The following is a 14,607-nucleotide window of genomic DNA, read 5'->3' as shown; positions in this document are numbered from 1 at the left end:
TCTTTTTAATAATTTTAATTTTAAATAATTTAAAAACTAAAAACATTAATTATTATTTATTACATGATAAAAACAATTTTTTTTATTTTATCAATTCAAAAGAATTTTTATTGAATTTCTTTCCATTTTTTTTTTTTTTTTCAATGTCAAATTAAAAATATAAACCAATGTGGGTCAATAATTCTATGATCCTGAAATTATGTATACTTATTAAAACATAATTTTTTTTTTTTTATTTTAATGTAAAAGTGTCACTTTTAATAGATTCTATTTAATGATAAGAAAGTGTTATCATTCTTAATTTTATTTTGTTTTTATATTTTAATTATTAAATTAAAATTTTCCACAGCAAATTTTTTACTTGTAGTAAATATTGTGAATGGTGAAACAAACAAATGAATCAAATAAATCTTATTTCATCATCAAACTTTCACTTTTTTATTTAAATAACTATTTAAATCTCAAATAATATTTTCAATTAAAAATTATTATTTACAAATTTATTTTTTATTTCCAAATAAAAAAAAAAAAAAACAAAATATTTATTATACATTTCTTTCATCTTCATATCATCATCATGAATAAAATTATTATTATTATCATGTATAGAATTTTCCCATTTTACTGTCAATTCATCTAAAACAATAACAAAAACATTACAAATCAATAATTATTGTAAACAATTATGGCATTTTCAATTAAATAAAAAATTTTTTTTTTTAAAATTCAAACTCAGCAAAAACAAATAATCTTTAATTAATCTAACATCAAAACAAAGTCAGCAAATATTTATTTTCATAAAATAATAATAATAATAATACTAAATCTTATAAAAATATTCACATTTTTGATATTTTAACACAAAAAATATGAAAAAGATTCACTGTAGAATAATTTTTGCAAGGCATTGAAAAAAAAAAAAAAACCTTGAATGAATCCACCATGTTTGTATTCTAAAAGATTACAAGTGTTAAATTTAATAATAATAATAATATTATCTACATGCCAAAAAAAAAAAAAAAAAACAATTTTCCAAACGACTTTTAAATTCTTTAATTAACTTTAGTCTGACCCATCATTAGTTAGTCGACGGGTACCAAAAAAAAATTTAAATTTATATATAAAAGAATATTTATTCTTTTGTTTCTTGAAAGAATTAAAAACAAAAAAAAAAGTTAATTAATTATTAGTGTTCGTTTGTTTTACTTATAAAATGTTTCTTTTTTTATTATTAATGAAGTTAATATAGAATTTTCAATTCGAAAAGGATTATAATTGTTTTTTTTTACCACTTCGATTACAGACGACCGAGAACGTTAGCATTTAATGGCGGACGCGCAAGCGTTTTTTTTCCTTTCTTTTTTCTTTTACTTTTTTTTTAAAGGTATTTAAATTCGTTTGAAAACTTTTAGTGAGTTTTGTGTTGTGCTTTCGCGTGAATAAAATAACAATTAAAGTTTTTTTTTTTTGGTATTTAATAATAAAATAACACAAAAAAAGTTTATGTAATATAATTAAAAATGTTGCTACGAAATAGACTAAACATTTCAAAAATTTATTTTCGGTTAAAGTCGTCGCCGGCGTCGGCGTCGTCCGCGTCATCGTTGTCGTCATCGTCATCGTCAGCAGTGGTGCCAACGTCTGAATCAACAATTCAAACGGTAGAACAAAAATTTTTTTTTATATTTTATGCTAAATGAAAAAACAAAAATGGAAAATTTTTAAATTTAAATTGATTTTTTTATCATCATTACTTATTTATTTATTTTTCGTGATTCGAAAAGGGGAAAAAAGTCGACGATGCAGCACAAAAACATCCTTTAACGGATAATTTTGGACGTTTTCACACGTACTTGAGAATTTCACTAACGGAAAAATGTAATTTACGTTGTAAGTTTTACATTCTTTAAAATTATTCATTTCATTATTATTTCTACGTTTGTTCGTTTGCCTTATCCGATAAGATAGTTCGTTAACGATACTAAAAATAAATAATTCAATCAATCAGGTAATTATTGCATGCCCGAGGAAGGAGTTCATTTATCTCATCGATCAAATCTATTAACGACAGATGAAATTTTAAAACTATCCGAATTGTTTGTCAGACAAGGAATTAAAAAAATAAGATTAACGGGGGGAGAACCAACGATAAGAAAAGACCTTTCTGCCCTAATAAGTGAGTTTTTTTTTTTTAAATAATAATAATAATTCTACGACTTTATGTTCCATTATCAAAACCGTTAACGTTCTCTCTCATGGTTTGCAGGAGGCTTGAAAAAATTAAAAGGATTAACAGAAGGAGTTTCAATCACGACCAACGGTCTCGTACTAACAAAACAATTGGTCGAACTTCAAAGAGCCGGTTTGGATGGATTAAACATAAGCCTGGATACGTTAAAATCGAAAAAATTCGAAGAAATAACGAGGAGAAAAGGTTGGGAAAGAGTTATGGCCGGCATTGATTTAGCTATACAATTGGGATACGACCCTGTTAAGGTTTGTTTAGTTAACAAACAATCAGTCAATCAATGACGTCATTCATTTTCAAATCAATAATTGATGACGTTTCAATAAGTGACAACGACGATCGATTTTTTTTTTTTTTTCTTAACTGCCTATAGAATTGTAATATTATGTTTTCATTTTTTTTTTTTTTTTTAATTTTAGATCAATTGCGTCGTCATGAAAGGTTTCAACGATGACGAAATCATCGATTTCGTTGACATGACGAAATATCGAAATCTCGACGTGCGATTTATCGAATACATGCCTTTTGACGGAAATAAATGGACCGGGAAAAAATTCCTACCGTATCATTCGATGATCGAAATGATACGAGAAAAATATCCGGATTTCACGAGGATGCCTGACGGACCTAACGACACGTCAAAGGTACAAAATCATTAAAAAGGAATACGATTCCGAAATAATCGATAAGGAAAAACCTCTCTCGAATTTTTTTACTACGTTGAAAAAAAAAAAAATTGTTTCAGAGCTACAAAATCCCGGATTTCAAAGGTCAAATCGGTTTTATTACGTCTATGAGTGAACATTTTTGCGGATCTTGCAATCGTTTAAGATTAACCGCCGATGGAAATTTAAAAGTTTGCTTGTTTGGAAATACGGAAATTTCTTTGAGGCAACGACAAACGATTTTTGATTTTCATTTTCATTTTTTTTTTTTCTGGTTTAAATAAAGAAAAAATTTTCTTTCAGGGATGCACTGAGAAATGATTGCAGTGAAAATGATTTAATATCTCTCATATCGGCAGCGGTAAAAAGGAAAAAAAAACAACACGCAGGTAATCTTTCAACTTGCCTAATGTTTCTCGGGGGGTTAATGACGTTCTTAATTATTTTTCCTATTTATTTAATTGCATCCTTTGTTTTCTTCCATAAGAAACAAACGTTAAAAACCCCGGGGGGGCGGGAAATGGAAGCGGAATGGACAAAAAACATTTTTTTTCTTTTTCTTTTTCTTGTTTCAGGTATGTTTAATTTGGCACAAATGAAAAATCGACCGATGATATTAATAGGAGGATAAATTTCAAACAAATTAAATAAATAAATAAATAAATAAATAATGAAAAATTTAATTTCTTAATTATCAAATTCCTATAAATTTAAAAAGTGTTTTGGAATTTTCTTTTCCCCCCTCCCCCCGCCCCCCGTTTCATTTCGACGACTACCATTGATTTTTACACGATTTTCACAATTATTTATAATAAATGGCAAGTGAGAAAATCGTTGGAAAATTTTTTTCAATGTAAAATTTAAACTTTTTTTTTTTTTTTAATATTTTTAAAATTACGTCATAAAATTTTTTATTTTTTTAGTGAGGAAATCAAAAACCGATACCGGAAGTAAACATTTAAACAATTTAAATCTTTCACACTTATTCCGTTCAAGTATTCATAATTTTCATTTTTCGAGAACTTTCGCAAGCAATCGATTAACTCACGTTGACGAAAAAGGAAATTCCAAAATGGTGGATGTGGGTGACAAGAGAATAACAACGAGAACTGCGATCGCTTCGGGAATCGTTTACGTCGGACCCGAAATAAGACAATTAATAGAGATGAACCATCTCAAAAAAGGGGATGCCATGTCCGTTGCAAAAATCGCAGGGATATTGGGAGCTAAAAAAACGAGTGAACTCATTCCTCTCTGTCATAATATACCTTTGAATAACGTTCAAGTGGAAACCGAGTTACAAGGTGGTGGTAGTGGTAAACCTTTTCGAATTTTTTTTTTTAAATTAACAATGATAATATTATTATTATTATTATTTTCAGGCGATTCGGTGTTCATAACGGCAAAAGCTGCGTGCGATGGAAAAACCGGAGTCGAAATGGAAGCTCTGACCGCGGTTAGCATCGCGGCTTTGACGATATACGACATGTGTAAAGCCGTAAGCCACGACATGATAATTAAAGAAATTAAATTATTGAAAAAAACCGGGGGATCGAGGGGGGATTATAATAGTATTACTTAATATAAAACGAATTAAAATTTTATCCGATACCGAAATATAAAATTTTCCGGATTCACATAAAAATTTTTTAAAGAAAAGTTACAAATACCTTATTATTAAAATCTCGGTCCGGTGAATGACCTCGTGGCGTTTTGAACGCTCGTCGATTTATTATTATTATCTTCGTGAGATTTCACGGCCAACGTCACTTTGGGACCAGTTTTCCAAACGTGACCATTTTCATCGGCGATAGCCGCTTCGACGGAAAGCGAATATTGACCACCTACGGTGAAGGCGAGCAAAAATTGAGCGGTGAAAAAATCCTTATGAGGCGTAACGGTTTGAGTTACGACGGAACTTATGTCGGCAGGCTAGCAAACATAAAAACACAAATATTAATATTTTTTTGGGTTTAGTTTAATTTTTTTTATTTAAAGAATGAAAAAAAAAAAAAAATTTAAGGTACGCACCTTGTTATCGATTTGAGTCGAGTGCTGTCGAGCTTGGAGTTGCGATACCAAAGTGATGACGATTTCCGCAGCTTTTCGGAAAATTCCGGGACGTGCATCGTGTATTATCACGCCTTCGACTTTAACCGCCAAATGAGATCCACCTTGAACGCTTACCGATTCTCCGACGACTCTCGGTTGAGGAGATATATTCAACTGAACAAAAAAAAATTTTTTTTTAAATATACATCATGATGGAATTTTAATAAATTTTCGGCAATTTAAATAACAAAAATAATTATTTACCTTGACGCTCGTCGATTGAAGAGTTTGAAAGAAATAACGTGGGATAAACAAAGAAGTTTCGGCTAATATTTTGACTTGTTGTATCAACGCATTGATATGTTGATGAGTTATCGGTTTTAATTCTTTATTCGTTAAAATGGGTTCGGCTAATTTTAACGCTTCGTGACAGCAAGAAATTAAAAATTGTATTTCCAAACTGTTTTCCTTACCGCTGAAATCAATTAAATTTTTTTTTTTTTGAAATATACGCCTATTGGGTTAGTTTTACCGTTTCGAATAATTCGATTAAATTTATTTACTTGAAATCGAGCACGAAATCTTCTTGTGAATTTAACTGACAAACTCTTTCCACGCTGTTCGACATTAAAAAACACATTTGTTGATAAATTTGTATATTTTTCAACGACTCCGGATCCGCATCGAATGCAGATTGATATAATTTTTGATATGATTCACCGCAGCCACGAAATTCCTTCACGCATTTTCTCAACTGAAAATAAATTAATTATTGTGAAAACAGAAAAAAAAAGTTTACAATTAATTATAAAAATGAGATTAAAAGAAAAAAAATAACCTGCTGAGTTACGTGGCCGTATCTCTGTAGTTCATCTCTTGTACTGGCAACAATTGCAGCAGCTATGGCTGGAGGTGGAGCGGTGCACAAGGCTCTTCCAGCATGCACCAATTGTAAAAGACATTGCAAAAATTCACATCTAACCCTAACGTATTCAGCTTGAAAAGTTAAAGTTTGCGAGGGAGTACTGGCAGCCTAATAAAATCATTCATAAACGTATTTTACAAAAAAAAAAAAAACTTAAATATAACTTATATATAAATATTTCTATTTTTTTACTCTGAGAGAAGCCAAAGCTTTACTGCAATGAGTTAAAGATGTTGACAATTTGGTAACCAAATCGTCTTTTGAAGACAAAAAAGATTCGCCTTTACTTAATTCTTCTAAACTCGTTAGCCAAAAATAGTAATGCTCGGATGACACTCGATCTTTTACAACAGAAAATATTTCGTGACTAATTTCGTGATGACCGTACCTAATATTTCGAACAACAACAAAAATTAATTGACTCTTTGAAAAAAATTTCAAAATGAAAATAAACACACAGTACCTTACCTGCATGCTGCCCTTGCTATCCTATAATTAGACCAATAATGACATCCTTTACATGCAAGTCTAACAGCATTTTTTAATTCTAAATTCCATTCCGATCCTATTTGACATTGAAACAATAACGTACATAACAAGACCTTAACAAAATAAATAATTTTATTAATTTCAAGTTAATTCGTTTCGTATCTTACTTAAAATTTTTTTTTTTTTTTTTTTTTTTCAACTACCTTTGTATGTATTTGATCAGGAGTTAATTCTTCCAATTCTGAAAAACTACTTAATTTTTTAATTATATCTGTTAATATTATTTTAAGAGCACTAGGTTGAAGGCCACCTATTGCTCCGAGAGCTTCACACAATAACGAATTACAAATGTCTGCAAACAAAACAAAAACATTAAATTATTTTTTATGGTAACGAATGTCAAATTAAAAATAATTTATACCTGAAAAAAATAGTCTAGTCGCTATAATTTTAACAAATTGATGAGATAATTCTGGGCATGCCTTGCATAACCTAACAGCACATTTCAGGCAAGCTTTTAATTCGTATAATCTTGGATTAGATTCATCGAAAGTAACTAATAAAAACAAAGATTCAATAGCATCGACTAATTTATCTACTTTATCCACAACAAGATTTTCTTCGTAGCTATGAAAAAAAAAAAAATTTTTTTTTTGTAAAACAGATCACAAATGTATATCCATTTTAAGTTGCAGTAATATTAAGTTAACCTGTAACAATATATCGAAGTTGTGATTTGAATAGCTTTGGCAGAAATCACTGTATCTTCGGCTATGTAGCATCGTTTACATAATTTTGCAACAGATGATTTCGAATCATTATGATTGTGACAACTTAAAGCAGTTCTAGTCAAAACCAATAATACATCTAAAGTTGCACTTAGCAGATGATTTTTATCAGTGTTTAGTGCAACTTCAACTATATCTTCAATCGCATCCTGAGGCCAAAAATGAGCTCCTTCGCTGGCAAGCCTGTGTAATCCTTTCAAAGCTTCAGCTTTTATCGCCCATCTTTGATCATTTCTTAAATAAGAAACTAATAATTTTACCTAAAAATATTCTTTTGCTAAATTAAAATATTAAAGCATTAAAAGTTTTCAAAAAGACCAAGTACAAATTACCTGTTGAGGAATGTCAACTAAAGTGGCAGCAGTAAGTTGAGTTAATGCAGATAAAGTAACTACGATAAAATCTTGAGCGGGATAACTTTTTAACAACTGAGTACATAGTACTCGAACCTAAAAATTATGATTGTTTATTTAGCAACTTTATTCGAATGTCATAAATGAAAAACTTATGAAAATTTAACTCACCATACTTGCAGTGGATATATCATGGTGCATATGTTGCAAAATAGGAATCAATTGAAGTTTACGATGAGCTGGAGTTGCTAGCCCTTGAATCATTTCAGAAACTTTATTACACATACTTACTGCAAATTTTCTAAAATTATAAATTTGATGACAGAGTTTAAAAAAAAAAATTTATTAATAAACTTTTTATTCAAATTGCAATTTATGATAAGTATTATAAATTATTTTTTACTTTGACTGAGCAGCAAATTGTGTTGCAGCATACACAGCCGCATCAACTTCAACAGCATCATGAGAATCTAAACTTCTTCTTATACCATGATGAACTTGTTGCCTTTCAGGAATAATTCCTAAAATTTATTATATTAATAAGATTTTTAAAATTTATATATAATTTTAAATTTAATCATTGAGGAAAAAATATACCAGCTACTGCTCCTAACGTTCTCAAAGTCAGGGCCCTTGCAATAGGATCGTTTGAATGCATTACACTAAATATTCTTCTAACAAATTCATCGACACTCATTATTTTATCTAAATGCTTTTCACTCTGTTGACAAACTCTTAAAACCCATACTCTCAAAAAATTATTTCTGCATAAAAAAAAAAAAAGCAAAAATTTATGAATGTAATATTATTAAATTCACTAGTAAAAAAAAATTTACTTACCCAACTCTAAAAACATCGGCTAATTTTAATAAAGATGAATTAATTAAAATTGGAAATGGGTACTTTTCAAATAATCTAGGAAATTTGACAATTGCTTCACATTGTTCTCCTATTTTTCCAGACCTTAAGCCTAAAAATTTATCAAAAATTAAAAAAAAAGTATTATCTTAAAAAAAATTTAAGTTCTCTAATATAATTTTTAATAAAATTTTAAATATAGGCAACAAAGTATTTACTATAAGTATTTAAAAATAAATAACTAATAATATCATTAAAAAAAAAGAACAATAAATTACTTATTAAAATCTTTAATTCATAATTTTTGATTTCAAGCATTTTAAAAATTTTTATGAATTTCTTTTCATGTTCATGAGTATTTTAAACAATCCTAAAATACAGTAACTTAAAGCCGCCAAAGTCTTTTAACTTTAATTTTAACTATTTATATATACCTTTATCTAATTCAGTCAATGCAGAATTAGCATCTTGCTCAGGTTCAACGGAAATATTATCAGTCATACTATTCATTTTGCAACCGTACATTTTTGAAACATTTTTTTTGAATACAAAACTATTCAACGTTAAGTGATACTAATAGGAACCATTAAGGTAAGCTTTCATGTTTGCAACTTAATACAAAGTTGGTAGCCCTGGATGGAATAGAAACGAACATGTACAAATTTTTGAAATTTACAAAACTTTTGTGTGGATTTAATTAAAATAATTTAAAAAAAAAAAAAAAACTTAATTTGTGCTCTAAATGAGGGGTTTTATCAAATTATAAAAGGAATTAAAGCAGATGATAATAATGAGAGAGGGTAAGTTGTATTTTAAAGTTTAAGTTTTACTAAAAATATTGAATTATGTATTCATATTTCTTTAAAAAGGAAAAAAGTATAATGTTTATCCAATAAAGAGTTAGGTTAAAAAAAAAAAACTAAACAATTCAATTACAAAAATTTTTAATTTACAATTAAATATTATAAAACAAAATCACAAAAAGTATTTTAAAGCAAAAATACATACAAATATATAATGATTAAAAATCACAAAAAAAAAAACGTTAATCCCACCCTTAATTATTTAAACAAAATAAAAATTTTGATTACAAATTTTATTTTTTTAATTTATTTATTACAATAATTAATTTTGAAAACGTTAAAAATACAAAAAAAAATTTAAAAAAAAAATTGACTATAACTTAAAGCTGAAAAATTTAAATTTAAATTTAAAAAAAAGCTCAAACTTTAAAAATACTGTTCAAAATTTTAAATAAAATTTAATGAAAGGCAAATTTAAAAAAAAAAAAAAAATTTACATATATTTAAACAGTAAAAAAAAAAAAAAAAAATGTCTTTGGTTGATTAATTGTTGATTACAATTTAATATTTTATTATTAAAATATAAAGAGAGCTCATACTCATATACTAAAAATAAATCACAATAATAATAATTAAGTCAAATATAAGAAAACTATTTAAAACAACATATTTAAGTATTTAAAAACAAAAACTTTTTTATCAAATCTTTGGTGTTAAAAAAAAAAATTATTATTATTATTAAACAATGTCTTTTTTTTTAAATAATATACAAAAAAAATGTATTTTTTTTGACGATTAAAATCGTCCATTTTTTTTATTATTATTTTCAAAAATAGAAAAATTTTTCATTTAAACATTTTTTTTTTTTTTTAAAACTATAAATCTAAGCAAAATTTTTTTTTTAATTAAAACAACCCTTAGTTGATTTAGTTTTTATTAATTTAATTTTTTTAAAAAAAAAACTAAAATCAATTATATATATATATATTAAACAGGAGTTGTGTTAAGAGATATTATTTAATAATAAAAAAAATATTTAAATGCACTAAATTTTTTTATAAATTACATTAAAAACTAAATTGTACTAATTCACAGAAAAACATACTAAAAATTAAAAAAAAAAATCACTATAAATAATACTAAAAATAAAATAAAATAAATAAATAATTTAAAAAAAAAAAAATAACGTTATTTAAATAAATTTACATTTTAGATAATTTTTAAATTGAAATTGACAATTAATTAATTTTTAAATTGAGAAGAGATACTTTTCCATTTCATTCAAATAAATTTATGATGTGTAATTAGTTATGTAAATAATTTTTAAAAATAATTATTCTAAATCATTTGAAAATTAATCAAAGAGAGAAAAATTGTTAAGAGCAAAACAAAACAAAACAAAATTAAACAAAAACAAAAAAATTCAAAGCAGATTAAATTGATAATCTCATATTAAAATTATTTGTACAAAAAATTTATTTTTAATACAATTTTTATTAACAAAAAAAGTACTTTATAAGAAGAACTATATGTATATATTTATTTAAATGTCTTCTAAGCATCTTTTAAGGGGAAAAAAGCTGCTTAATTCTCTATGTATTAAATCGGAATGTATAAAAAAAAAAAAAAAAAAAACCTGTGAAAAATTGTTATGGAAATTTACTATTTTATTCTACCCGTTGATAAATATGCTAAATGGCAGTTTAAATTTGTATTTTTCGTGTGATGTAAAATAAAATAAATTATAAAAAAAAAAAAAAAACGTTTAAATTACAATTTAATCTACTCCTGTATGATTCTCGATTATTTAGAAAATATTAAACTTAAACGTAATTTTTATATATAAATAAAAAAAAAATGCCAATTTAATGCATTTGAACATTCTGTACACGAATGACTTTTTCTTTTTTTTTTTTTTTTCCTTTTACAATATTTTCTAGAATTATATATAGAATGTGTTTTGTATTTTGAAAAAAAAAAGAAAATAAACGGTGCTGACTAAAATGATCCGGTTTATCTAATCAGTAATTAATTTTTTAATTCCATAGCCAATTTGTAACCTAATTCAGGTCTTCGATCTCTTCCTTCCACCATAGCTTTTACCTTTAAAATTAAATTTAAATAAACATCGGATGGACAAAATTTTTTTGATTAAATGTGAAAACAAATAATTATCACATAAATCGTGTCATTATCACTTTTATAACGAATCGTGATTTATTACTTTTTTGTGACTTACCTTTGTTGATTCTACTATTACGCCATTATTCATCATAACATTATTTTTGGTTTTTTCAATATCACGCATGTCGACACCTCGGCAACAATCATCTATTAAAATAACACGGTAACCATTTGCCAATGCATCCACAGCCGTTGCACCTTTAATAATAATAATAATAAATCATGCTACGTTTTTCTTTATCAACGAATTTTCCCTTTTCATTTAAAAAACATCTTACCCACGCAAACATCATAAGCCAAACCGCAAACATAAATATCCGTTGTGTTTTTATCACGTAGTTGATCATCCAATGTTGTCCTTTTAATTTTTTTATTATCCCAAAAAACAGAATAGGAATCAATTTCTGGATTTGTACCTTTGTAAATTTTTATAGCACCGTCTACGACCTAAAAAAAATTATAAATTTTTTTATTATTATTATTAAAAACTAATTTAGTTTTATCTCATTTTTTTTTTTTTTTTATAGACAGTAAAACATTGACCCAAATTTAAAACATAAATCAATATTTCAATTTTTTTAATTTTATTTTTAATGATTAAAATGTTAATAAAAAAAAATAAAATAAAATAATAATTCACGATTACCTTCAAGTCTTTATGTAATTCGGCACCCCAAGAATCTTGAACGCAATGACGAGGCCAAAGTCTCTGTTTCATGAGTGGGGGACCTTCAAAAGTTACCGTATCGTAAAGTTGGGCTTTATCAGCAGTCACCTTTACAAAAAAAAAAAAAAAAAATTAAATTAAAAAAAGGTCACGTGTTATGTGGGTGGTAAAAAAAAAAAATTTAATTTCCGTTTCCGATTTTTTTCTACGTCAAAGTATAATTGACGTAAAAAAAATCAGGTTCGCGTGATTTTCCCTTAAGTTTTATATTGGCATTTTAGCACCATCACTACTTGGCACTAAATTCCATCTCTCTCTCTCTCTCTCTTTCTCTCTCTTTCTCTCTCTCTCTCTCTCTCTTCAGGAAACACTTCTTTAATTAACACGAAAATTTAACTTAATTCGACACGAAATTTATACATAGATTCACCCAAAAAAAAGGAAAAAAGGGAAAAAAAGGAAAAAAAGGAAAATCGTGATCACTTATCGATTACTAACAGTTTTATCTAAAAATAAAAAATTTTATCTTATTAATTTTTTCATTAAAGTTTCAACTTAAAAATATATTTAAAAACTTAAAATTTAAAAAAATTAAAAGTTTTTATATGACGTGGAAGCAGAAAACCGTTAATTTTAAACGATAAGTAAAAAATGGGATAATTTCCTTTTATCTTCGACTGATAACAAAATAAATATTTAAAATAATAAGATATTAATAAAAAAAGGAAATAATAAAAAAAACTAAAAAAATTAATAATTATTAAAATGAAAACCAATCGATAATCTTTTTATAAATTAAAAAAAAAAAACTTTTCTTTTTTTTCTTTTTCTAATTTAAAATAGTTTTCGAAGACTAGTCAAAAGGAAAAAAAAAAAAAGGAAAAAAAGGGGGAAAATTTGAATACTGCAATCCTTTTACTGCATGATATGTCAGAAGGTAATTTATCAGATTAAAATGTCATATACAAACTTATTTCCACCCATAACAACAACAACAACAAACAAACAAACTTTATTTTATTTGGTGAATCTTAAATGTTTGATAGAAAACGTTTTTTTTCCCGTAGGAGACGGAGGGGAGAGGGGGGAAAGAAAAATCATTATTGAATGCATATACCAAATATATTAATCAAATTATTTTTCCCCCTCCCCCCCCCTTTTTTGTTTTCCGATTTGAATTTATTGATTGATTTAATATTCATCATCATCACCCCTTTTTTAATTTTTCATGTTGTTGATTTGGGATGGGGGGGGTGGGGGGTTTGTTTTAAGCTTTCAAAAAAAAATTAAACATACCATACTCGATGGATGAAGTTTTCTGTTTGGTAAATTATCGATAAATGATACATGATCAACCGGATGCCAATCGTATGAATAAAAAACGGCATCGAAATCAACCGTGTCTAATAAACGATTTATTGGTTCTATAACATCCGAACCATTTTGCTGGGCGGCACATTTGCTAATGTTTAACGAACCGGAAATAAAATCATTTTGAACATCGACTATTAGGAAGGCGTTTACGGGACGTACTATCTGTAATAAAAAAAAAAAACGAAACAATTAAATTGATTTTCATCATTTAACAATAGATTTTTTTCGTCCTTTAACAACTTCCGGAGAAGTGACGTAATCAATTTTTTATAAAGAATTAAATGAAAAATTTTGAAAGTATTTTTTCAAAACGAAAAATAAAAACGTTTAAATGGGAAACATGTATTTTGTCGATAAAAGTAAATGGTAAACAATTAATTGATACAAAAAACTTTTTTTTTTTTTAATGGAAAATTTAATTGATTACATTAAATATAAGATTTATTTTGTAAAACATACCAATTACTGCCACATAAAATAATTAATAACACTTTATCGTTAATTTAAACCATAAAATTAATTTTTTTTTTTTAACGTAATGAGAAATTTGTAAAATTTATAAACGAATAAATAAAACTATAATGAAAATCGAATCGAATAATTGTAATAATTAAACATTTGTAAATTTAATTTTAATATTTAAAAAATTAATGGTTGTCAGTGTAACATACAAAATGTTAAATTTTTAAAAAAAATTATTATTATTATTGGTTGAAAATTAAAAAAAAAGAGTAAAACGGAAATAAAATCTATAAAAATAAATAATATTTTATTGTTTTTATGAATAATAAAAAAATCACTTTTCCTTTTATTATTTTCCTACCCTTTTTTTTCTTTTTCTTTTTTTTTTTTTTATTTAATATAATATTAAAAAAAAATTTTTCATTATATTTGCATGTCAGATATGTTTTCCTTTTTCCTTTTTTTCTGATATGAAACAAAATTAAAATTATATAATTTTTGTCATTTTTTTTTTTTAAAGTTTAAAAAATTTTATTTAAACGTCAATATTTATATATGTATGCATATGCTCAAATTGTATTTTAATTAACAAATTATTATTATTATTATTTCTTCTTAAGAGATTTGCCTTTTTTTATTATATTATTATCAATAAATTTTAAAAATTTAATCAAACACCGTCAAGGTGTTAAAATTTTAATTAAACTTGAAAAAAAAAAATTAATCGACGAAAAAAAAA

General features: G+C 25.8%; 3 protein-coding genes across 3 annotated transcripts in view; 1 reads left to right on the top strand and 2 right to left on the bottom strand.

The window, feature by feature from the left end:
* Positions 1-1,326: 1,326 nt before the first annotated feature.
* Positions 1,327-4,495, top strand: Phum_PHUM338330 (molybdopterin cofactor synthesis protein A, putative; the record flags this gene model as incomplete). The annotated part of the gene is made up of 10 exons (XM_002427680.1): positions 1,327-1,384; positions 1,572-1,639; positions 1,785-1,890; positions 2,009-2,176; positions 2,267-2,496; positions 2,668-2,892; positions 2,994-3,139; positions 3,217-3,336; positions 3,841-4,229; positions 4,296-4,495. 10 exons carry the CDS (start codon positions 1,327-1,329, stop codon positions 4,493-4,495), a joined length of 1,710 nt encoding a protein of 569 aa, XP_002427725.1.
* A 95-nt stretch (positions 4,496-4,590) lies between these two features.
* Positions 4,591-8,903, bottom strand: Phum_PHUM338320 (uncharacterized protein; the record flags this gene model as incomplete). The annotated part of the gene is made up of 16 exons (XM_002427679.1): positions 4,591-4,845; positions 4,945-5,139; positions 5,230-5,425; positions 5,529-5,719; positions 5,804-5,998; positions 6,083-6,278; positions 6,359-6,492; positions 6,583-6,731; positions 6,801-7,006; positions 7,090-7,427; positions 7,500-7,616; positions 7,692-7,821; positions 7,924-8,041; positions 8,118-8,284; positions 8,361-8,490; positions 8,813-8,903. 16 exons carry the CDS (start codon positions 8,901-8,903, stop codon positions 4,591-4,593), a joined length of 2,808 nt encoding a protein of 935 aa, XP_002427724.1.
* Positions 8,904-11,209: 2,306 nt separating this feature from the next.
* The window catches only part of Phum_PHUM338310 (Nicotinamidase, putative), a gene marked incomplete at both ends in the record, with an annotated part of 5,126 nt that continues 1,728 nt past the window's right edge, over positions 11,210-14,607 (bottom strand). Inside the window, 5 exons of the mRNA XM_002427678.1 lie at positions 11,210-11,284; positions 11,421-11,563; positions 11,644-11,812; positions 12,012-12,140; positions 13,329-13,568. Coding sequence (XP_002427723.1) covers positions 11,210-11,284; positions 11,421-11,563; positions 11,644-11,812; positions 12,012-12,140; positions 13,329-13,568 — 756 coding nt within the window. The remainder of the gene's footprint in view (positions 11,285-11,420; positions 11,564-11,643; positions 11,813-12,011; positions 12,141-13,328; positions 13,569-14,607) is intronic.

The sequence above is a fragment of the Pediculus humanus genome, genomic scaffold, assembly GCF_000006295.1.
Source record: "Pediculus humanus corporis 1103172107745 genomic scaffold, whole genome shotgun sequence".
In the NCBI taxonomy this organism is placed as follows: Eukaryota; Metazoa; Arthropoda; class Insecta; order Psocodea; family Pediculidae; genus Pediculus; species Pediculus humanus.
This window is presented reverse-complemented; position numbering and strand designations above follow the sequence as displayed.